Below are 26353 nucleotides of genomic sequence, written 5' to 3' on the forward strand. Positions count from 1 at the left end.
TATTTTTTTTTTTCATGCAAACACTCTTGATGGAATAAAACAAAATTTTCAACTTTCATGAATTAAATCCCCTTTGACTATTTTATTTTACTTTACCATACTTTACTATTTTACTTACTGCGTTTTACTCTTTATCATTCATTACAGCTTTTCCAAAATATTACTTTACAACCAACTAATTTCATTAACAGAATTTTCATTACAATTTATAAATTTCACTTTTATTTAATTATTTTTACCTACGCTAAAATAAAACACATCACATAAAAAAGTTAAACATCAATGAAGAACCCGAGAAATGTTAAAATTATAAGTCGAGTATCAAAACTTCATGTCAGCAAATTTTAAAAATAGACTTACCGAAAAATAACTTCTACTGAAATTCATTTCAAAACTTGGAATCAATTTACTCTTAGCATTAATAAACACTTATCATTAAGAAATTTTCATGGATTTTAAAAATCAACTTATTTAATTTTTTCCAGTAAGCAAATTTCGCACTCAAGTTACATTTTATCACTACATATGCTTTTCAAGAGTTTTATTGAATTTATCACATTTTATTTAATTATTTTTTGATTAGTATTAAACTTAGTCATTTTATCGCTTAGTATTTAACTTAATCATTTTCTTGCTTGTTTTTACTTTATCGGTTTTTTTTTCCCGTTATTTTTAAACTTAGAAATTTTTCACAATTAGTAACAGGAATCGAACCCACAAATTTTTCGAAACATTATCAGGTCTACAATTTTCATCCAACTAATTTATTTTAAAAACTTGCAATCAATTTACTCTTAGTAGTAATTAACACTTATCATTAATAAATTTTCACGATTTTAAAAAAATCAACTTATTTAATTTTTTTCCAGTAAGCAAATTTCGCACTCAAGTTACATTTCATCACTTTATATGCTTTTCAAGAGTTTCATTTAATTTATCACATTTTATTTAATCAACTCTATTAATTATTTTTTTGATTAGTATTTAACTTAGTCATTTTATCGCATAGTGTTTTACTTTATTATTATTTTTTTTTTTTTCATACAAGCACTCTTGTTAGAATAAAACAAAATTTTCAACCTTCATGAATTAGAATCACTTTGGCTATTTCATTTTCCCAATAATATTTTACTTTAACAACTAATTTCTTTAACAAAATCGATATCATTTATTTTAGTCTTTATCCTTTTCGAACGATACATTCAAATGGACAGCTATACGTTAAATTAAGAAACTTAATCTAAATTTTGACAAATTAAGTTATAGCTAAATACTGACTAAAATTAAGTACAAAAGACTAACCTTTTTGGGGTGAAATCCCTCAAGTACCAGCTATCGCGAAGTTATTTAAAAACAGTGAATGAAATTGTAATAAGTGGATTGTTAATTATAACTCAATCTCACAAAATTACAATTACACGCATGTTTTATTTGAAATCGCTGCATACGGCTGGCTGCCCATCGTCGATTTGCAGAACGCATGCCGTGATATCGCAAATCAACTCGGCTGTTGAAAAAAACTACCGTAATCCTACAGCACTTCGGATCGTCCACACACACACCGAGGCGAATTGAGAAAATGACTTTATCAATATTGCTATCTACCCCTTTACCGATAACAGATAACAAACCCCACGTGCTAGTATTATTCACCACCTGGCCTACGTCTTTCAAGTGATGTCACTGTTTCTGACCAATTAAAATTAGTTCACGTTTCTCAAATATCAAGCACATAGATCGACAATAGCCTGATGTCAGGTTTTCCAAACAAAATTTTAGATTTTAATTCGTAGTTTCGAATTAATTTCTTTTTCATTTCAAACTTATAAAAAAAAATTTCCAGCTTGTAAGAATATTTCTTTCAAAAACAGATTTTTGATTCAAAACAGTATTTTTTCAAACTTGTAATATTTTTCTACTTAGAAAATGAAATCAAAAATTTTTGTTTTCTTTAATCATATAAAATGTTTTTAAGAAATAATTTCTCAAACTTGTAATATTTTTCCACTAATTAAAAAAAATCAATTTTTTTTTTCAATCATATAAAAATAAATTTTTAATCTTACAACAGTTAATTTTTCCGCAAAAATATTTTTTTCAAATCAAAATAATAATAATAATAATATTTTTGTAACATATTGTTTTTTTTCCTTTCAATCCTTTTTTTCAAAAATTTTCAAACTTACAAAATAAAATTTTTTCAACTGAATCTTCAAACGAAATGATTTAATTAAATTTAAAACTCAATATCACTTTACTCTTAGTATTAATAACCAATAGCACTTAACCATTTACTCTTTGCACTCTAAGTATTAATTAACACACACGCATTACAAATAATAATAATAATGTTTAAGATACTTACAAATCATCTACTCAAGCTTTCAAATATCCATCTAGCATGTTATTGTTCATTCGTGTGAGGGAACTTGTAATAAAACTTTACTTATCAACCGAAATTATAAGCGAAAATATCGCATTTTTTAGCACTTAATATAATCCTACAATTAACAAATTGGTTTTAACTTTGAATTTAAGAAAAATAAAAACTATTACACACTTAGTAACATATCTATCGATGTATATTATTTCATGACAAATCACAAATAGGTGAGGATCTTTTATCGATCATGTGACCAACTAAGTTAAGAAAGAGCGTTCTTATCTCATATGAGAATTTATAAGTCTTTAATATTTCTCTTTAATGTAAGTGTATTGATACGTACGAGTTTGTGTATGTGAATATAACTGTGTATTGTTTTCAAACCATTGTCATGTTTAAGCTTTACGGTTCTAATTTTGACTTTCCACTTAGCATTATTTGAAGTCCTTCGCATGTATTAAACTATAGAAATATCACAAAAATTATATTTTCATTCAGTCTTAATTACAAAACCATACAATAAGATGAAGACAACACCGATAGTATAAAGATTACTTACAAGAAAGTGCATATAAAAAATATATGTAAGAGTGATTTCAAAGTATAATCCATCAACCATATTCAACAACTCAATAAAAACACAAGTCTCTTTTAAAATAATAAACACAATTTATTCACACACACAGTAAAAGACAATTAAATAAACTTACATCTTTAAGTAAAACTCTTCAAAACTTTCAAGCATATTTTTAACATCGATTGCATCAAATAAATCAGACACATGACATTTTAAACATGGACTATCAACATTCAAAGTAACGAAGTCACGAGTCAAGTTTTCCCAATTAACATTAAAAAGAGCCTGTTCGAAAAAAGTGTCGAACTTTCGACCCCTTGTTAATGATTCACATTCATGCACTCTCATGTAAAAAATGAATCCATTTTTACAACCCACACATTCTTTTTAGAAAGGTACTTTATGTTGCATATGAGCTCATCAAATAGTCACTTACGTAGAGAATCAGCCAGTTTACCAACTTCTTGTGATGTATATGTGCTGATTTTATCACATCGACAATCACAGGGATATTTTTTTTCTCAATTTCCGAAAGGATGTACTCTTTTAGAGTATAAGTCATAAGTTTGTCTTTGACACTACGTGAGATACAAGGGGACGCGTAACACAATTTGTCAATCTGGCTTTTCCAAAAGTAGAACTCTATCAGGCATCAACTGGAACACTTCTCGATTCAGTTTGAACAATCTTTGCACACTAACACAGATGTTACCATTCGCACTCGACTCTCCTTTTTTATAACAAAAGCGAAATCACGGTCTTCGATTAATTTTTTATTTATATTTTTACGTAGGCTTGAAATAAGTGATCTCCACACATCTGGTTCTAAGGAAATACCATCCATAGTTGGTCGAAAAATACCATCTTTCCCACACGTATATCTTCTAATATGCACGCGTGTACGTTTCCGAAAAGTATTCACCAAAAGTGAAAATACAATCACCCAAGTGTATCATATCATCAGGCTGTGGAGAAGCCTCAATGTTCATTTTCATGTTCGTTGCATCCCATCTGTTCATCTTCAGGCTTCAAAGTTTCAGAATGATTTTCACCAGCGTTAGTCATTCTTAACTCTCATAGGATTAGGAGTCACAATACTAAAACAACTTCCTGTGAACTTAAAAAATAAATCAAACTAGGTTTTGACACTAGCTGGTGAAGAAAAATCCTAAGTACATAGAATAAAATTTCACGATCTCTTTCAAAGCTCAGAATCACCCTGAAAATGATTCTCCAAACATCCACTATAAACGAATGAATATTCACTTTAACCAATGAGAAGTGTACATAAGTCTCTTGCTACTGACGTCATAGAATATCACACGAACTTTTGAGCAGAGTTGAGTTGTTTTCCTCAGTATTCAGATTTTTAGAAATGCCAACACTTTGACTTCCAACTTCACCCTGACCTACTACGAGTAATTTTAAGATGGTAGCAGGTTTTCACATCACATCGAATGCCGATGACGTTTTCGCATCTCATGCAAATTGACATGATCAATTACACGTGATTGACCATGTCATGCGCGAGATGGTATTTCCTTAGAACCAGATGTGTGGAGATCACTTATTTCAAGCCTACGTAAAAATATAAATAAAAAATTAATCGAAGACCGTGATTTCGCTTTTGTTATAAAAAAGGAGAGTCGAGTGCGAATGGTAACATCTGTGTTAGTGTGCAAAGATTGTTCAAACTGAAACGAGAAGTGTTCCAGTTGATGCCTGATAGAGTTCTACTTTTGGAAAAGCCAGATTGACAAATTGTGTTACGCGTCCCCTTGTATCTCACGTAGTGTCAAAGACAAACTTATGACTTATACTCTAAAAGAGTACATCCTTTCGGAAATTGAGAAAAAATATCCCTGTGATTGTCGATGTGATAAAATCAGCACATATACATCACAAGAAGTTGGTAAACTGGCTGATTCTCTACGTAAGTGACTATTTGATGAGCTCATATGCAACATAAAGTACCTTTCTAAAAAGAATGTGTGGGTTGTAAAAATGGATTCATTTTTTACATGAGAGTGCATGAATGTGAATCATTAACAAGGGGTCGAAAGTTCGACACTTTTTTCGAACAGGCTCTTTTTAATGTTAATTGGGAAAACTTGACTCGTGACTTCATTACTTTGAATGTTGATAGTCCATGTTTAAAATGTCATGTGTCTGATTTATTTGATGTAATCGATGTTAAAAATATGCTTGAAAGTTTTGAAGAGTTTTACTTAAAGATGTAAGTTTATTTAATTGTCTTTTACTGTGTGTGTGAATAAATTGTGTTTATCATTTTAAAAGAGACTTGTGTTTTTATTGAGTTGTTGAATATGGTTGATGGATTATACTTTGAAATCACTCTTACATATATTTTTTATATGCACTTTCTTGTAAGTAATCTTTATACTATCGGTGTTGTCTTCATCTTATTGTATGGTTTTGTAATTAAGACTGAATGAAAATATAATTTTTGTGATATTTCTATAGTTTAATACATGCGAAGGACTTCAAATAATGCTAAGTGGAAAGTCAAAATTAGAACCGTAAAGCTTAAACATGACAATGGTTTGAAAACAATACACAGTTATATTCACATACACAAACTCGTACGTATCAATACACTTACATTAAAGAGAAATATTAAAGACTTATAAATTCTCATATGAGATAAGAACGCTCTTTCTTAACTTAGTTGGTCACATGATCGATAAAAGATCCTCACCTATTTGTGATTTGTCATGAAATAATATACATCGATAGATATGTTACTAAGTGTGTAATAGTTTTTATTTTTCTTAAATTCAAAGTTAAAACCAATTTGTTAATTGTAGGATTATATTAAGTGCTAAAAAATGCGATATTTTCGCTTATAATTTCGGTTGATAAGTAAAGTTTTATTACAAGTTCCCTCACACGAATGAACAATAACATGCTAGATGGATATTTGAAAGCTTGAGTATATGATTTGTAAGTATCTTAAACATTATTATTATTATTTGTAATGCGTGTGTGTTAATTAATACTTAGAGTGCAAAGAGTAAATGGTTAAGTGCTATTGGTTATTAATACTAAGAGTAAAGTGATATTGAGTTTTAAATTTAATTAAATCATTTCGTTTGAAGATTCAGTTGAAAAAATTTTATTTTGTAAGTTTGAAAATTTTTGAAAAAAAAGATTGAAAGGAAAAAAAACAATATGTTACAAAAATATTATTATTATTATTATTTTGATTTGAAAAAAATATTTTTGCGGAAAAATTAACTGTTGTAAGATTAAAAATTTATTTTTATATGATTGAAAAAAAAAATTGATTTTTTTTAATTAGTGGAAAAATATTACAAGTTTGAGAAATTATTTCTTAAAAACATTTTATATAATTAAAGAAAACAAAAATTTTTGATTTCATTTTCTAAGTAGAAAAATATTACAAGTTTGAAAAAATACTGTTTTGAATCAAAAATCTGTTTTTGAAAGAAATATTCTTACAAGCTGGAAATTTTTTTTATAAGTTTGAAATGAAAAAGAAATTAATTCGAAACTACGAATTAAAATCTAAAATTTTGTTTGGAAAACCTGACATCAGGCTATTGTCGATCTATGTGCTTGATATTTGAGAAACGTGAACTAATTTTAATTGGTCAGAAACAGTGACATCACTTGAAAGACGTAGGCCAGGTGGTGAATAATACTAGCACGTGGGGTTTGTTATCTGTTATCGGTAAAGGGGTAGATAGCAATATTGATAAAGTCATTTTCTCAATTCGCCTCGGTGTGTGTGTGGACGATCCGAAGTGCTGTAGGATTACGGTAGTGTTTTTCAACAGCCGAGTTGATTTGCGATATCACGGCATGCGTTCTGCAAATCGACGATGGGCAGCCAGCCGTATGCAGCGATTTCAAATAAAACATGCGTGTAATTGTAATTTTGTGAGATTGAGTTATAATTAACAATCCACTTATTACAATTTCATTCACTGTTTTTAAATAACTTCGCGATAGCTGGTACTTGAGGGATTTCACCCCAAAAAGGTTAGTCTTTTGTACTTAATTTCAGTCAGTATTTAGCTATAACTTAATTTGTCAAAATTTAGATTAAGTTTCTTAATTTAACGTATAGCTGTCCATTTGAATGTATCGTTCGAAAAGGATAAAGACTAAAATAAATGATATCGATTTTGTTAAAGAAATTAGTTGTTAAAGTAAAATATTATTGGGAAAATGAAATAGCCAAAGTGATTCTAATTCATGAAGGTTGAAAATTTTGTTTTATTCTAACAAGAGTGCTTGTATGAAAAAAAAAATAATAATAATAATAAAGTAAAACACTATGCGATAAAATGACTAAGTTAAATACTAATCAAAAAAATAATTAATAGAGTTGATTAAATAAAATGTGATAAATTAAATGAAACTCTTGAAAAGCATATAAAGTGATGAAATGCAACTTGAGTGCGAAATTTGCTTACTGCAAAAAAAAATTAAATAAGTTGATTTTTTTAAAATCGTGAAAATTTATTAATGATAAGTGTTAATTACTACTAAGAGTAAATTGATTGCAAGTTTTTAAAATAAATTAGTTGGATGAAAATTGTAGACCTGATAATGTTTCGAAAAATTTGTGGGTTCGATTCCTGTTACTAATTGTGAAAAATTTCTAAGTTTAAAAATAACGGGAAAAAAAAACCGATAAAGTAAAAACAAGCAAGAAAATGATTAAGTTAAATACTAAGCGATAAAATGACTAAGTTTAATACTAATCAAAAAATAATTAAATAAAATGTGATAAATTCAATAAAACTCTTGAAAAGCATATGTAGTGATAAAGTGTAACTTGAGTGCGAAATTTGCTTACTGGAAAAAATTAAATAAGTTGATTTTTAAAATCCATGAAAATTTCTTAATGATAAGTGTTTATTAATGCTAAGAGTAAATTGATTCCAAGTTTTGAAATGAATTTCAGTAGAAGTTATTTTTCGGTAAGTCTATTTTTAAAATTTGCTGACATGAAGTTTTGATACTCGACTTATAATTTTAACATTTCTCGGGTTCTTCATTGATGTTTAACTTTTTTATGTGATGTGTTTTATTTTAGCGTAGGTAAAAATAATTAAATAAAAGTGAAATTTATAAATTGTAATGAAAATTCTGTTAATGAAATTAGTTGGTTGTAAAGTAATATTTTGGAAAAGCTGTAATGAATGATAAATAGTAAAACGCAGTAAGTAAAATAGTAAAGTATAGTAAAGTAAAATAAAATAGTCAGAGGGGATTTAATTCATGAAAGTTGAAAATTTTGTTTTATTCCATCAAGAGTGTTTGCATGAAAAAAAAAATAAAGGAAAATATGATTAACTTAAATATCGATGATAAAAAATAATTATTAGAGTTAATTAAATAAAATGCGATAAATTAAATGAAACTCATGAAAAGCATATGTAGTGATAAAATATAACTTGAGTGGGAAATTTGGTTACAGTAAAAAATTATTTAAGAAGATAATTTTTAAAATTCATGAAAATATTTGATAGTGATAAGTGTTAATTAATACGAAGAGTAAATTGATTGTAGATTTTGGAAAATTAAATGGGTAAATGTATAAAAATAATAACGTATGTGATAATTTAAAATATTAACAATGAAAAAGAATCAAAGACGATTAAATGAATCTAAATCGTAAATGAGTTGCTATTTTAGTAAACTCAAACTAGAGTGAAAAGCATTTTAGTAGGAACATGTTAAAATCTCTTGTGCTAAGAAAAATAAATAACTTTTAAGCATAATTTTGTAACTGGAATAAATGTATGATAAAATGATTGAGTTAAGTATTAATGAAAAAGTAATTATTAGAGTTAATTAAATGGAATGTGATAAATTCAATGAAACTCTTGAAACGTATATGCAGTGTTGGAATGTAACTTGAGTGCGCAATTTGCTTACTGGAAAAAATTAATTAAGTTGATTTTTTTAAATCTGAGAAAATTTGTTAATGATAAGTGTTAATTACTACTACGAGTAAATTGATTGCAAGTTTGACATGATTGCAAAAATTGAAGACATGATAACGTTTTGAAAAATTTGAAGGTTCGATTCCTGTCACTACTTGTGAAAAATTTCTAAGTTTAAAAATATCGGGAAAAAAACGATAAAGTAAAAACAAGCGAGAAAATGATCAAACTCAAAAATATACTAAAAAAATCGAAATCACGAAAAAATAATCTAAGTCTGAAATGCTTGAAATTAGTTAAAGACTAAAAAGTTAAGAAAATAGTTAAAGACTGAAAATAATTGAAAAACGCTAAAATAGCGAAAAAAAAATCAAAGTGCTAAATGACAGGAAAAAACGTTAAAGTTCAAAATGTGTGAAAGAATATTTAAGTTAATTATTTCTTCGACAATTTAACAAGTAAGAAAAAATATTTTGTTGTATGAAAGTCAAAAAAAAATTAGTTAAGAAAATTATTTCTTCGAAATTTTTACAAGTTAGAAAAAATATTTGTCAATTTGACAAAGAAAAAAGAAATTAGTTAAGAAAATTTAACAAGTTAGAAAAAATAAAAATGATAAAGTTTGAAATGCATGAAAAAGAAAATCAAAGTTTAAAATATATTTCAAGTCCACAAAGCATTGAACCAAATCTAAAATCTCGAATGGGTTGTATTTAAATAAATCTTTACTTAAGTGAAAACTTTGTTATTATGAAAAATAATAATAATGATGATAGTTTCAATTATGAGCTGAAATACAGTTAATGATATGCCATGATTAGTACTAAAGAGTGAATTAACTGATGGTTTTAAAATTAATTTAATTGTAATATTCGTTGTCATGGTACAGATTCACATTAAGACTGAAAGTGTAATGGAAAATATAGCATAGTGGTTAGCATACGTTTTTGCTAACTCAAAGTTTGGGTGTTCGATTCCCGACACTCTGTAAAATAAAAATAATTAAATTCGCGAAACTTTGGTTGTCTTGACAACCATTCGTCGAAATTATTCAAAGTCCGAAAAAAAATATTCAAAGTTCCGATAGATGGCGCCACGAACGTTCTTAAAAGTTGCCATCCAAAAGTTAAAGCATAGCAACAAGTGTTGCCAACCGAAAACCGAAACTAAAAAAAAGCGCGTTAAAAATATCCCTGTAACCTTTCACGGTAAAAACGCGAGCAAAAACGAGGAAGAGCAAAAACTCGAGCGAAAACGTAGCCGAGCAAAAGCGAGGAAGGGCGAAAACGTAGCCGAGCAAAAGCGAGGAAGAGCGAAAACGAGGAAGAGCGAAATCACGGGAAAAAACCCTCGTCACCTTCTTCAAGTTCGAGGCGCAACCCCAAGGTCAACCCCAAGGTCGGCAGGGGGTGGAGGGGCAGCCCAAGGTCATCCCCAAGGTCGGAGGGGGAGTGGGAGGCGCAATCGGGGAGATGGACGGCGCAGCTGGCTGCGGGCTGCGCCGGCTGTCGCAGAACTGTCCTTTTTCCCCTACTTCCAGATATCTCTAATATGTTGCATTAAGTTCAAATCTAGAGATTGAAGAGGTATTTTCTAAACTTTTTAGGACAATGTTTGTGGCACTAGACGCAAGCGTTGAAAACCGTGTGCTTCTTATCGTTATCTTGATAAAAAGACAAAGTTGTTTCCGATAACCAAATTTTACGGCTACGAGTTCAAAATTCGTTTTTAAAATATTTAAATGAACAGCATGATTCATTATCTCATCAAAAAAATCCAAACTATTAATGTCTTGGTGCCGATATGCACCCTCACACAAAAACACCTTCACCGTCCTGGTTAACTGCTCCAACTAAGTTCTTAAGATTAAGTTCCTAATTTTTTCTTCTATTTACATTTATACAACAATTTAACCAAAAATCTTGACTTCATTTCTATCTGTAAGTAGACGTGATTCCAAAACGTTTTGAGCTTATTTATCATTGATTTTGCGACGAAAAGTGAAAGTTTTCTGTTTTTCGCTGAGCCAAGAAAATTTCTGCGGGAAGAGGTCCCATTTAATCCAGCTAATCAGAGAACTTGGCGGACAATTTTAGGTAAAAATTGAGTGTAAAAATTTTCATTTTACTCTGCAGAAACCTTTACAGCAATCAAAAGTGTATTTTTCATAAAATTTTTGACTGTAAATCTTCGATCACGCTTTGTCAACTTCGCCGGTTGACCTTTTCTTTCCTTGTTTTCGATCCGATTCTTTTCTTTAAAGCATTTTATCAAGCTCTTTACTATAGAATGGAATAAATTAACTAAATTAATAATTATTTCTCTGTCTCTTCGTTTTTTGATCCATTTCAAAACGGAGATCCGTCAATATTTTGAAAAAATACAGGGTTTTATTTAGAATGACATAGGAATGATGTGAAAAAATATTGGACTTCATATTCGAATTCGGTTTTGCGTTATTTCGATTTTACTAAAGAATTTCAAAGTGTACGAACACTTTTGGGAGTCACTGTATACACTTGCTTTTATTATCCTCATCATAGCGAATTTGGTGATCGAGTAACGCTGACGTCATCAACAATGAAACTCGCTCCATAGCATGATAGTTTGATAATATTTTCTGGCAAAGTTCCTACAGGGAAATGCTTTAGTTTGACAGGGCTGAACTGGATCCGGAAACGTAACTGTTCTACTGGTAAAGCTGACAATTCAGGGGAATGAAGAAACAAAAAAGTGTTCGACAATGAACGCTGCCGATTGGAGTTGAGGGTCAATTCAATGGAGTGTTGGTTAAAATTTCAACTTTAAAAATATCACCAAACAGGTGATTGCTTTGTTCAAATGTAGAAGCAATTTTCACCCGTCATGCCTTGACGGGTGGTTTTCTAGCAGGTCTTTGTGAAAAGCAATAACCTACCAGCAAGAGCTAATATTAAATTTTAAGAACTTAAACACCCCGACCCTGATTGTTGATCTCATATTAAAATGAATTTCACAAATCAAAATGAATACTTTTTTATTTTCCTTTCGTTTACAGTATTATTGAAAAACATAAAAGTGTTTTTACTGCGAAAAGAATATTATAAATGAATTAATTTCCCCTCCTTGATATCGATTATTTAATTGCCCTAAGTACCGAAAAGTTCAAGAATGAATGTATTTACTTTTCTCATAATTAAAAATGGAAACAGCGAAGCAAAAACATCATTATAGATCAATTTATGTTCACATACAGTTCCATTTTTCAGGGGAAGGATGAGAGAAAACAAAGTTTATGTTTTCATTTATTAAATCTGAAATTATTTTTACCTTTGCTTGAAATTATTTTACTTACTACTTGAATAGAGTTATGGTCAATCCAAAAAAACAGATCCCCTGGACCCTCCCCTTCTGTGCGCCCCTGCATACACTGAATTTCTCAATTGATGAGTTCAAATCTCGCGGTAATATAAAAAATAGCGAAAAATGTCACTATTAGCCCCGGTCTCCCATAAGTTTAAAGCAAGATATCTAACTAGTATGTTGTGGCCATCACGAAACTTTCTTCTATATTTTTTTTTTTTTTTCTGATCCCTCCCCATGCTTGACGAGGAAGCAATATTCCCAACAAAAACAAAATTACACATGCAAAAACTTGACGACTATCCCAATGTCTGAATTATTGCAAAAGCAAAGCAAAGAGCGAAAATTGAAAGTTATTTTAAAAGCCTTGCTTGAATGAATTACAAATATTTTATTTGTTAACAAACATAAGATGGCAACAGTTAAAAATTTTAAATCATTGAGATAATATTTCCGATCATTTCCATACAATTAAAATCACGAGAAATACGCAGACGACAATCTATTACGATTTATCTTTCTTATTGTTGCATTAATAAAGCTATTTTTATTCGCAAAAAAAAAAAAAAAAAAAAATCAACACCTCTTGGAGCGATTGGCTTCAAAATTGAACCAAAGCCTGTTTACATATGGATTCACATATATTCCAAATTTCAACCAGAACGTAGCATTACTTCTTGAGATAGGGCACTCAAAATGGAAAAAAAGAACGGGTGATTGCGCTACCCCCCTTTTTAGCTGTTGACACAAAAATAAAATCAGTTTTTATACCCACTAAGGGCTACTTGCCGATAAATTTTTCTTTCATTCCGTTCATTATTTCTTGAGATACAGCAATCACAATTGACGACAAAAAACGTTCTATAGCTCAACCCCCGTTTGAGTTATTGACACCAAAATTGAATCAGCACCTGTTCCTGTTAATACCAACATATGGACCAAATTTTGTTTGATTCCGCCAGTTACTTCCTGAGGAATAGCAAGCACGCGTAACTCAAAAAACGTCCCATTGCTCCACCCCCCTTGGAGGAATTCGCGCCAAAAACCAATGGGCATAAGTTCACATAGGGGCACATATGTGTACTAAATTTCGTTCGATTTCATGCGGTAGTTTTTGCTGTAGAGCGGCCACAAAAAACTGGTCACACACAGACGTGACACACACACATACACACATACATACACACACACATACATACACACACACAGACAGACAGACATTTTCCAAAAATAGTCGAAATGGACTCAGCACACCTCAAAACGTTCGAATCCGTCAAAATTCGAAATTCGAAAATTTGCACGAATCCAATACTTTCTTCTATATATTAGATATAGAAGAAAGTAAAAAGGGTGAAAGTGGGTCTTACTTGATTAATATCAATGTTTTTTTTTTTTGTAAGTGCATCTATTTATGAGATATCAACTGTCATTTTAATCTGTATGACTAAAATTTTTTAATTAAAAAACAACAAATGCCTCAAATTTCGCTATTAAATGGTTAAATATGAAACTCTACGTTGAAACAGAAATTGGTATTTAATGATGGCTTCTCTGAAGCAAACATAAAATCCATTCACTATCATTGCTCTAGTGGCATTTTTATCTTCATGTATGCCAATAATAGATAACCGTTAATATTTAAATGGTTGGAATTAAAATACTACACAAATTAATCCCAGATTCGAACAACGGTTAGTTTTTAGTGACAATCACTGAAATGAATGCAAATAAAATATTTTCGGAAAAAATGACTTCAAAACCGCAAAAATCGAGTTAAAAATTATTTTAGCTCTTTCCACATTTTTTGTTTTTTTTTTTAAGTCGGGGAAAAATAATTCATAGAATCTTACGTAATAAATTACAAATTTTTAAAATTTTAATGAACCCAGTTTCTTCAAAAGCACTCGCGTACATTCATCGATACGTATATTACATTGGTAACAACATATTTGTGTAACGGTATAAATGTTTCGTTTTGAGATTTTTTTTCAAAAATGTAAGAGAAATATGGCTAAACATAACTTTACCTATTGTTTTTCCCCCGACTTAAAAATGGTTTAAAAATAGAATCGATGGGGCTCAAAGGGGAAATTATTTTCACTTTTGAGAGCAATTTCTGCAGTTTTGAGATCTGTTCTTTTTTTTTTTTTCTTCAAATATTTTTTTTACTACATGTGTTGTAAAAGGAAAGTAAAAAAAAAAAAAGCGAAAAATAATGATGTCTGAAAATATTTTGGATACTAAACTTCAGAAATAAACTGATAGTGTCTTCGGTTTCACACATTATATTTACAAAACATATATTTATTATTTTTTATTTTTTTTGCAATTATAAGAATTTTTTCAAACAGTCCCTCATCCATGTCGATAGTTTACGTTTTTAAACTCATTAGATAAAAATTAAGTGAATAATCTTTCGTTCTTTGAATGTTTTTGAAATCGTGCATGCTCCTAACAAAAAACTTAATACATAATTGTTTTGCTTTATTTTATTTTTTTCGCTATTTTATCATTAAAATCAATCTCTTAGAACAGCACGCGGATCAGACAAGTGCGCCATCTATTCTCGAGTAAGAGAAGTAATTTGAAATACTTGCTTTTTTACGATAATTATTGTTTTCAGTACTATCTGTGCCATTTTTGAGGTATGAAGGTAAGATGTATCAACAGGATGCTATTAATTTTATTCATGAAGCAAATTATGTGCAGGACTTAATTTCTAACAAATCAAGTGCTGTGTTAAGGGTGCCAACCCCCCTCCAAAGGTGATGTCACTCACCTCTCATATCCAACTGAGCAGAGAACGAGACCGACTCCTTTCCCCCAAATGAGGCCAAAACGCCTGTAAAAGCAATCCCCCCCCCCCCACCGCCCCTAACTCGTGAGCAGCCCTGATATGATCTTCAAAAATTATTTTCTTTCGTTAATAGTAGTCCGGATTCAGTCTAATCTTACGAAATTATAAACTTCCAATTGCGTGGAAATTGTATTGAAAGATTCTATTAAAACCCTCATATACTCTCATATACTATATAATACTAGCAAAAATACCCGGCGTTGCCTGAGTCAGTATTAATATGAGAAAAAATCGTTACTTGCTTTTGTTTTCTGTTTTAAGTGAAAGAATTTAAAACACATCTTTTTGACGTGATTAAAAATCGAGTTTCTTCCTTACCCATAAAACTAAAATAGCAATAAGTATAAAGAACGAAATAAGTATTGATTTAAAAACGAAAACACGATATTTAAGCGTATACAAATTTCCACAATATGAACATGGAGTCTAAAACCTTCTCTGTATGGCTATTGAAGTACGAACTGTTAAAAAAAAATGTAGCCGTGCTCGTAATCCCCTCTTATACTTGCTTTAGTTATTTTGGGAAATTTCAATCATTGTAGGCTCTTGGTGCGATTTTACCGAATTTGCGGGAATCGTTTTGGGATACCTTCGATGATGCTCCCCCTCCTTTCCTTATTTTGTAAAACGATATGATATTAATTGTCGTTACAGAGATATTGTCGCCAAATGTCTCTTTATTGACTTAAATGACTCTAATTCTAAAATGGTACTTTTGGTCACCATAAAATGGCGCTAAAGAGTTTCATCCGAAATGCTCCCAAAATAAGTAGTAAAATTTGGCGATTGTTTGAAATTGTGCAAAAAGGAAAATTAATGGAACTTTTTGTACCGTTTATGGATTTGCCTAATTTAGTTGCTGGATTATTTAACACAGTAAAAAAAGTTTTTGAAGATTCTTTAATTGGCGATATTTTGTTTACATGGTGAAAGCTGAGGAACATTATGACGCAGTCTTCGGCTTCAAAAACAGCGACGTTGAAAAAATTGCCAAATGCAAAAATTTTGGCGATATTTCTGCTGATTGATTGGACAATGAATAAGTGTTCAATCAGCATAAATAAAAACCATTAATTACATTAAAGTTCCGTTTAAATGGAAAATGATCAGCCAAATCCATTCATTATTAGCCAATTTTGTGAAAAAACGTTACTGTTTGACCACAGATTGTATGGAATTTGCGAACATCCAGTTAAGGCGACTCCATGTGAATGAGGGGAAAAATAAAAATTTTATGCGCGTATTCCGCTTATTTGAATGTGACCTCTGCTTGATTTAGAGGCTAACATACATCTGCAAAATCTGACATCCCTGAAAACTAATAGATGCTTCCATTTCCGCGTGTAAACCGGATATTTACCTTTCCATACAATCCGTGGTTAGACAGTACTTTAAGATTTAACTTGAGAAAAGCCTTGAACAGTCAGACGAAACGCAAAAATATTCAACAATACAACAATTCCAGCTATCAACTGGGAGTTGAGATGATACATTAAATAATCAATCGGGTTGATGAAAGCCTTCGAATACAACTTGGAACTTTCTAGCAGATGCCATCTTCAGCAGAAAAATTAGTGCTTTCGATGGACACATAATTTTGATATGTGCACGTAATTTTTCGTCCCCATATTGGGGCATTTATGCTAAAATTGGGACTTAAATTATAATAAAAAAGGAACTATCAATCGGATTTTTTTCGAACTGGTCTATAAACCTTCCCAGTACCAAAAAGAACAAACGGTGAAAGTTTCAGTCAAATCTGCTGGGTAGTTTCTGAGATCTTAGGGAACAAATTTACCAACATCCATTTTTATATATATAGAATAATAATAACGAATGATCGAGCTCCGACGTCATCAACAATGAAACTCTCGCCATGTTTTGCGTGACGGCATTTGTTCATTGTTGAAGCACCAAAAATCCAGTAAGTTATTCATTCGCAACTCCAACGAACTATAGGGGGCACTGCAGTCACTGTCTAATGGCGGAATTGAAAACTAAAACAAACGCATGTGGTAACGAAGAAAATGCTAAAAGTGTTGTGATTTTTGTTCGTATGTATGATTTTTTCGCTTTATTCATTTGAAAAGATTTTTCAAAGTCTTTTGGTTATTCTGACCCATATAGAAAGAGATTAGAAACCAAAAAGTATTACGAAAGTAAACAATTAATGCAGAACACACAGTAAGTTGTTCTGAAGCAGCCATTTTCACGATGTTGAATTCGGAATTCATAAATTTTTGGTTCGCTTCGAACGGCATTTTCATTTTGTACCGTTTTTTCTATACATTAGTACATATTAAGTTCAGTTTCGTGACATTTCCAGCATTTGTTGACATTTTTGTCACATAGTGCACATACGTGGCAGACTGTCAAGAGTAACGTTTAACACTAGATAATTTATTTCTATGACTATATGATTGGATATCCAAAGAAATCATGCATTTAATTCATTCGTCATGGAAATGATTTACCTGATATGCGAAATCTTGTCAAGATACACTATTCTTTCACACAATTTTAAAACCATAACCCTATAAACAGATTTTTGGCGAACTTTTATTTTTTATTGTTCAAATTCTTAACGTTCTTTATGGATCTTTCAATCTGTTCAGCGATAAATATTTTCAAGAAAATTTATTTCTATACTGTCTATTTTAGTAGGATACTGTAGTAACAAAGGTTATTTAAATCATTTATGTGGAATTAGGTTAAGGAAAATTGTCCAGTCAATGTTGTTAAGTTCGTTTTTTTTTTCATCGAATTGAAAAACTGATTCAAATTCACTCAGAACAAAATAAATAAAATGTGTACTCACAGTTTATATATGGTGGTAGTTTTCTTTTCAGTTGATTGACCATTATTTCTTTTTGCTTATCGAATTCTGTAATCTTACTATCATTTTATTCCACTCATGATAAAAATTAAAAATGGTTTAACTAAAAATGCGAAAACTCGCCAAGGCTACTTTGCTTGCACAATACTAAAACTACTATAACCCTAAACAAATTTGGCGAAACCTTTCAGCTGAGAATAAAAGGAATAAAGTAAATTCTTTCTCGGTTAAACATTTTTCATTTTGTTCTACGATAATAAATTCAAGAAAATATTTTGCATACTGTCCATTCCAACTAAATGCTGCTGTAAAATATGATTAGTTAAATTAATTTAAGATTAAAAAAAACTCATATTCTTACAAATTCATACAAAACAATAAAAAATTTTACCTGGTATTACGTTATCCAATTTTGTTAATCCAGACTTTTCTTGTTTACGCTTCCACCATTTAATACTTTTTTGAAAGAAATAAGAAAAACTAACATTATTTTGAGAAGCTCGAGAATACTACTAAGGGACGAATTAATTTCTGTAGCTGAAAGCAAACTAAGACACATCGATTGCGTTAATAAATACTCAGAACAAACTGCCTGTGTTTACGTCAACAGACACACGTGATGCGCAACGTGGCAATGTTTTAGGTGCAGACGCAGTTTTATAAATCACCGCAAGGTAGCGTATTCGAGTGCTGGAGTTCCGAATAGTTTGATAATCTTTTTTGCCAATGCTTGACATGCAGGGAAATGCTTTATTTTGACAAGGCTCAGCTGGATCCAGTCACTTAACTATTTTACTGGTAAGACTTTCATTTTAGGAGAATAAAGAAACGAAAAGTGGGCAACAATGAATGCTATCTACTGGAGTTTAGGGTTCATCCACTGGAGTGAGGGTTAAAATTTCAAGCATCAAAATATCACCAAACAGGCAATTGCTCCGTTCAAATGTAGAAGCAATTTTCACCCAGTCTTAGAATAATTATCGAGTTAGAAACGTCGGGACAAATTTCTATTTCATATAATCGGCGTTTAAAATTTTAAGCAAAGGTTGAAACAGATCAAATGCTAAAGTTTGCCAATATATTAAAACATTGGTGCACACATTAGTTGCATAATGACTTAGCACAGATTTTCCTAAAGTGTGGTCCGTGGACCCCCGGGGGTCCACGAGTCCATGCCAGGGGGTTCGCGGTGCTATCCAGCTAAACGTTAAATATTATTGAAATTAAAGGACGAGTAATGATATTTTAATTCAAAAAGAAAGCACTTTTATGAGGAAATGCTTAAATGCAAGCAGGAAGCAGCGCCCCCCCCCCTCGGAACTCTCGAAAGTAAACACACTATACATTAACCAATTATCTATAGATGACGAAGTTCATATTGTTAGAAAACTATATTAAGTAAAATGCAAACATTGATGCTCATTTTGCAGTTGGAATATTATGCTTCAAATAAAACACTTTTTATTCCCGACTGAATTTCACATAGAATTTTACTTCTATCACTCAAAATAACAATGCAAGAATGAAGAGCAATAAAATATACAGCTGAAAAATATACAGAATAATTAATAAATAAATTTAAAGGGAAAAAAAGCGGAAAAATATATTGGGGGGAAAAAAAGGATTTAACTGTTTTTTTTTGCGCGCACGCGTGCAAAAGGAGAGGGGGGGGGGGGAGTCCGCGAAGGGGGGTTCGTGATTTTTTCGGAGGGGGTCCGCAGAGGTCTGAAGTTTGGGAACCTCTGACCTAGCATTTGTCAAGCAAAATCATTTAAGTTAGATTAGGCACTCAATATGTAATATTCTGACACTTGAGATTTTGGCCCATTTGTATATTTTGAGCAATTGCCTTTACTTTCCGTCAAGATATCGAGGCCGAAAATATTTAGTGTCTGGAATATATTGTTTTTATGAGCATATTTTCGAACTCACCCCTGCTGGACTTTAATAGGGTAGTAATGTGTTAAACGAGAGCGGTATGTTTGGACATCACTTCTCGATGGTGTTTGTTTGGATCGTGAAGTGATCCGATGGATCTGCTTGCAGTTCCCGGGGGCTGAGCGATAGCCACCCTGCCAAGCTACCTTGAGTTACTGAGGAAGCTAAGCCTTGATTTTCCCCAAAGACAGTTATTGACCTGTTTTATTGTTTAAATTAAAGACTACGTTTTTGGCATCAATAGCTCGGAAAAGGTTTTGTTTTTCTGCTCCATCAGTCAAACTAGAAAATAAATTGTTTCAAAATTTCTGCACAAATTTCGTAGTAAGATGAATCATTAGCAATTGTGAGTAGAAGTATTGTATAATGCTTTCATATTGTTTGCTGTGAAATGCTAATCTTGATAGCATCAAAAAATTACATTGATTTAACACAAATTGGCACCCTGAGATAAAATACTTAACTAACCCCATTTTTATGTTCTGTGAAACGAGAACCTCAGTTCTTGAGCGATGTCAACAAATAATGTGCCCCAAACAAAAGTTTTGCTGGGGAGGGGGGGTCATATTTAACACGCAAATGCACTAGGCATTTACCCTCAGATATTCTCTAGGACGGAATGCATTGAGGTAAACTTGATTCGAAGGACATTTTGGAAATTGGCGCAAATAATTTTATTTTGGTAACATGTTGCTTTATGGTAACCTTTTGCAAACAGATTTTCCCCTACCCTTTGCTTGCACAAGCACCCTACCCCGTGCAACCAGCTACCCCCGTGCAAAAGAAAAACATTTCTCGTGCATTAACTAAGGTAAAAGTTCGACGCCAATGAATCAAGATCGCCAATTTCCCAATTATTGAAACCTTCCCTTGATATAGAGCTGCATAGCCCATTGAACCTCCTCAGCTATTAAAAAAAAGAAGAGAGAAGTCTTGGCGACTTTTGCCTCGACATCGAATTTGCAACATAACTCGATTTATAATTGGTTTGCCACCTCAAAAAGCTTCAGAAAAGCTTTACAAGAAGAGTGGTACCGCATAAAAGAGTGGATGCTAGCTCTTGGGGAATAGAAATGCGATTGGAGCACATAGATATGTGAATAGATGGGAATCAACACAGCTTTGAAAAAAAAAAAACATTCCTTTCAATGGAGCAGCCAAAATTTATCTAGAATAAGAGGATTGGTTTCTAAAAATCCACATATCTAAACATATTACCAGAATATTACTGTTAGTAACATAGGCGAAACCAAGAAGTCTGGTTTCTAACCAAGAGTTCCGTGATCCTAAAATCCACCCCTAGTTTTCTTCAACTTAAATGCAGCGCGTATTGGATACCTTTGTTCAAGAGGAAGGACCCAGCAGAAACTTATTCCTCTTACCATTCTCAGGGCCGCCAAGAGGCAAGGCGGGACCCTTGTCAGTTTGGTTAACAGGCCTCCCCCCCTCCACCCCTAAAACTTGCCAGATTTATTCAAATCCGATTTCGAGTCGGGCCCCCTCATCAAGAGACGAACCCCTAGTTTCCGACTAGGCTGACATAGCCTCTTATCGACCCTGATCATACTTATGTATAAAAGTGCGTTTTGTTTAAAAATCAGATAAATTCAGAATTTTGCAGTGGGATCTTATTCTATTACAATTACTTCTTGAAATGAAAATCATGCGTGACGGACATGGCCCTGATAGGTGATTGTTTTGTCGGGATGCAAATTGTATTCAGGCCCGACGAGAGGCCATGTCAGCCTAGTCGGAAAGTAGGGACCCAGGCCCTGGAAGGGGGGGGGGGCGGTGACACTGACGCAAAAAAAAGAAAGGGAAAGAAAAAAAAAAGAAAGAAAGAAAAGAAAGAAAAGGGGGGGGGGGACTCCGAACAAGAGAAAACGTAAAGATTTGATTTTTTTTCTGCCTCCTCCCCCCTTCTTCCTTTTCTTTTCCCCCCTTTTTCCTTCTTACCCCCTTTTATCTTCTTTTCCCCTTTTCTTTTTTTGGGGGGCGGGAGGGACCCGGTGACATAACTGACAAGGGGCCCGCCTTGGCTCTCTGCGGCCCTGACTGAATCTCAGCTTATTGTGCTCTTTCTGTGCCGCAGATTATTTCTATCCAGAAATGATTCCGGAGCCCGATTACAGCGAGTCGTCTGAAGAGATCTCTTCGGAAGAAGAGAACGCCAGTTCTGATTCAGACGCTGCTGTCGAGAGGTTGCGAGACCTGGAAGAAGAAGACGAGAAGGAGGAAGAACTGAAGAGGAGAACAGCTTCGCTACGTCACAAGTCAGGTAAAGGATAACTGTTTCTACAATCACATCTTGCAATGGTTTCAGAAAGCATATTCAGAAACGTTTTTGTAGTCTAAAGTAATGTTATGGGTAGGGCGTTCGTATTATAAAAAGTTGTTAATTATATTTCAGGCGCAATAATCAAAACAACTAGGACATACAGCAGGGTTGGCAAAAACCCGGGGTTTTTTTAAAAAAAGCCCATGGACCCAGGGTTTTTTGGGTTTTTTTAAATAAAACCCAAAAAAAAACCTAACTAAAGCTGGGTTTTTTTAAAAGAAATGTGGGTTTTTTTGTCTTTTTTAGGAAAAATGTGGGGTGCTTGCAGCATATTGTAGCGTAAGTATATGAACAAAGAACAAAAATTGTCTTGGGATAAAAAAAGATGGAAAATTCAGCGTTTTCTGAAGAAAAGTAAAAAAGACGACAAAACCCAAGAATGGTGAAGTTTCAGATTTTTTAGTTTCTATGATTACCGACAGTTAGGGCAAAGTTACTTCTCGAGTGATAAAATCTGTTGTTCGTTTTTAATTACAGCATTTTTTTTTTTTTTTTTTTTTTTGTTTTTGCATTTTACTTTATTGTATTTCATTTTGTCATGCAAAACTGCTGTAGAACCTCAAGTAGTTTAAATCCCTTTTTACTGAATTCCAGCTTAATCAAGACATTTCTTTGAATTTTATGTTGCCTGTTTTTCTATTGCTGTGCACAGAGTAAGTAATATTAAACTTTTTCGTAAGATAATGAAAATACTGTACATCCTATTCTGTTTTCTGTCCGGCGGTTTGTAAAACCTGCTAATTTCTAAAAAAATATACCTTGTTTATTCGAGATTTGTGACGTGTTGGTTTACAGAAAATAATTCACATGAAAGCCTTTTAGCTAGAGTAGTTTCCTCTGTACAAACTACAAATATTGAGAAAATCAGACGTGACATGACTTAGTCACGATAATTTGAGTTACTCATTGACCAGTTAAAGAAAAAAGTTAAATACATATTTATTTAAAATCTTTGAAATATTTTTTTAATGTCATTAAGAGTTAAGAAATACTATTAAAGTTCAAAATTCATTTTTTATGTGCATTGTCTGTGGTAAGAACAAATAAAAAAGAAGTTTATATTGTGAAAGCCTTTAAACTAATTAATCTTTTTAAAAACTATTACGAAAATGTAAAAAAACCCAAAAGTGGGCTAAATAATGGGTTTTTTAAAATGAGTTTTTTCAACAAAAAAAAACCATTGGGTCCAACCCATTTTGGTCCAATCCGGCCAACCCTGACATATAGTGAAACCTGTCTACAACGATACTGTTAGGACCTAAAAAAATAGTGTTATAGACAGGTTATCGTTACAGACAGTTTGATTATTTATGGTAACATTTTGCTGGGACCACGGAAAATACCATTATAGACAGGTTTTTTTTTTTCCAGACAGTCTTGTTGTACACAGGTTTCACTGTACTTCTATTCATTTACTAATTTTTGCAAGAGAATCTCGGAACATGTTCAAGCACAAAGCTTATCGTTTTCAGTTTATTGAATCTTTAAAGCTGACGCAAAATTTTAAGTGTTTTTTACAGCTACTACATGAGAAACAGGCCGCCAGAGTGGTGCAGTGGTTAGACGCTCGTCTCTTACTTCCAAAGACGCAGGTTAGAACCCGACTCCAGTCAGTTGATTTTCAAGATGTAGAAAATCGATAGCTTCCATGTCGTATGATTATGCGGCATGTAGAAGATCCCTCGAGAACTCGTTTGGCTTTGAATGTTCTCGGCAAAATTTAAATCCTAGTGCACTTTCGCATTAGAACACAGGTACCTCCATCTGGTGGGAAAACTGTGCGTCAAAATTATCGTGCTAATGGTATCCGTCTACATGATGCTACATGAAAGAATTGATGAAATATCGGTTATCGCACTAAGTCTGCAAAAAGGCTGTTCCTCCAATGTAACCCCATTAGAAAGGGGGAAAAACCATGAGATTCATACTTCTTATATTTTATTAAAGAAAAGCTCGATCAAAAAAATAATTATTATTCTATACACACAGTGCAAGAAATGCTTACGAAACAAAGCATTACAAAATGCTTTTCGTATTCTTCGCAAAATCTCGAAGAAAAGTATTTTATTCCTTTTCCTAACTTGAGTTTGTTTTAGATGAAGACCTCTACAAAGCTTCTACTTCCTTCCACCGACCGCAGAAGTCATCACCATCCTTAGAAGATGATCTCATCAAACCCAAAAAGCCTTTCAATCCATATTTAGAATCCTCAGAAAGATTGAAACTCCATAAAGAACTCAAATTTAGTCAAAAATAGTAAGTGTGTTCATTCAAACTATTACTTGAATTGAATGTTTACTACAGTGAAATACCACTAAAGCGAAATTTTGTTCGCGGTAACGGGGATCTCGTTGTAATGAAATTCGAGCAATGTAATGATTATTAAATCGGTACTGAAAATGTATTTCCTTGAAACTGATGTTTCGTTGTATTGGTATTCGTTGTGAAAGGATTTCATTGTATTTTCCTTTTTACTCTTCCGTCCCTTTAGTAAAGCAGAACACAACTTAGACACCAAAAAATGTATTTATGATCACAAAGATATTGTAGCTTTAAAATCAATCAAAAATTGCACTTTGTTATTCCGTCACTTCGTGTGGCCATTGCCTACCTGAACCTAGCGGCGCACAGTGGGGCGAAAACGCCAAAAAGCGCTTAATTTTTTTTTTTTTTTTAACTCGGATTTGTTTGTTTGCACAGGCATGTAATTAGCGAGTTTTTTCGGTTTGTTTGTAACCAGGGTCCAAAGTTCGCAGGTTTAAGCAGCAAATTCCATTTTGGGGTCTTTATATAGACCATTGATGACTAATTAATATTAATTTCAAAGGGTACCTTTTTTTTGGTAGAGTGTTTTGAAAAAAAGTAACTTTGAATTCCCTAGTTTTCGGTGATGTTCAAAATCGGTTTTCGGTTTGAATACTGGATTTTTTTTTTTTTTTCGTCTTATTACTATCGTTGGAGACGAGAAAAATTAAATATGCCCTCCTTTTATAAGAAAAAAAAATTATAGACTGCTTAAAAGCAATTTTTTTTTAATTCCCACACTCATGGTTCTTCACCGTCTAAAGGCTCCCTTTATCTTTGTAGTGGACGAAGGGCTCGAAAAATCTTGTTCTGATTGCCTAAGAGGTAGGCCTGTGCAAATTTATTAGTCCTAAATTGGTTGAATATGGGGAGGAATACATTTTCAAGCGCTTTTTGGCGATTCCGCCCCACTGTGCGGCGCCCCGAACGTAAATTTCTGGGAGGGCAGAAATTCTTAATTTGCCGAATGGAACTCCAAATTTATCCGAATGATAAAATATGGGAAAAGGATCATTTGACATTTAAAAAATCCAATACGGGCGTCCCTCGTATAACACGGTACTTGTACTACGCAGTTCCGATATTACACGGTACCAAATTTGCGATTATTATAACATGGTTTCGATACTACACGGTACGAAACTTGAATTTAATACTTCATGGTTTTGATATATCTTTAAAAAAAATGAAATTTCATTTTTGTTTAATACATTCTGTTAATGTTTGATAATAACACTAAAAAGTTTTTACTTTGTTTTTATGAAACTCGGTTTTGATATAACACGGTACGCATTTTTTGATTCACATTATTTCTAAGTCTCAGAAAACACGGTTTCGGTACAACACGATGCACATTGACATAATTTTTACTATGTACATGATTAATTAGTGTAAAAGTTTTTTTTTTTTTTTTTTTTTTTTAAAGAAGTCTAGCACGGTTTCGATACTACACGGAACGAATTAACCGTGTTATACAAGGGATGCCCATGTTATTACGTCTCCAAATCTGCCGAATCGTCAGGAAAACTTTGCCGAATAAGGAATTTTTTTGGGAGATTACGGTGGCTTCTCATTGAAACACCCCTTCCTGAACCTTAAATAAGGCCGTTTTATTTCTCAGAATAAGATTAGTTTGAAAAATATACGCATTAGGTCTTTAACTAAAATTTTTACGCATTAGGTCTTTAACTAAGAGTTTTTAATCCCCTACCTTGTGGGGCGTGCGTAGTCACCCAAATTTAAAGAACTTGTATTCATAGTCAGCATGCTTCCTTAAAGCTAACACTGTTAAAAAGTTCAATGTTTCACTAAGAAATTGTTTGAATCTTTCAAAAT

The 26353-nt window shown here is 32.2% G+C and overlaps 1 protein-coding gene across 1 annotated transcript in view; it reads left to right on the forward strand.

Annotated features, from left to right (window-relative positions):
- LOC129221276 (uncharacterized) overlaps positions 1 to 26353 on the forward strand; it is a 40102-nt gene that overhangs the window by 11130 nt on the left and 2619 nt on the right. Inside the window, exons 3-4 of the mRNA XM_054855732.1 lie at positions 21968 to 22153; positions 24310 to 24469. Of these exons, the coding sequence (XP_054711707.1) occupies positions 21968 to 22153; positions 24310 to 24469 (346 nt within the window). The remainder of the gene's footprint in view (positions 1 to 21967; positions 22154 to 24309; positions 24470 to 26353) is intronic.

Source organism: Uloborus diversus, chromosome 4, assembly GCF_026930045.1.
Source record: "Uloborus diversus isolate 005 chromosome 4, Udiv.v.3.1, whole genome shotgun sequence".
Classification (NCBI taxonomy): Eukaryota; Metazoa; Arthropoda; class Arachnida; order Araneae; family Uloboridae; genus Uloborus; species Uloborus diversus.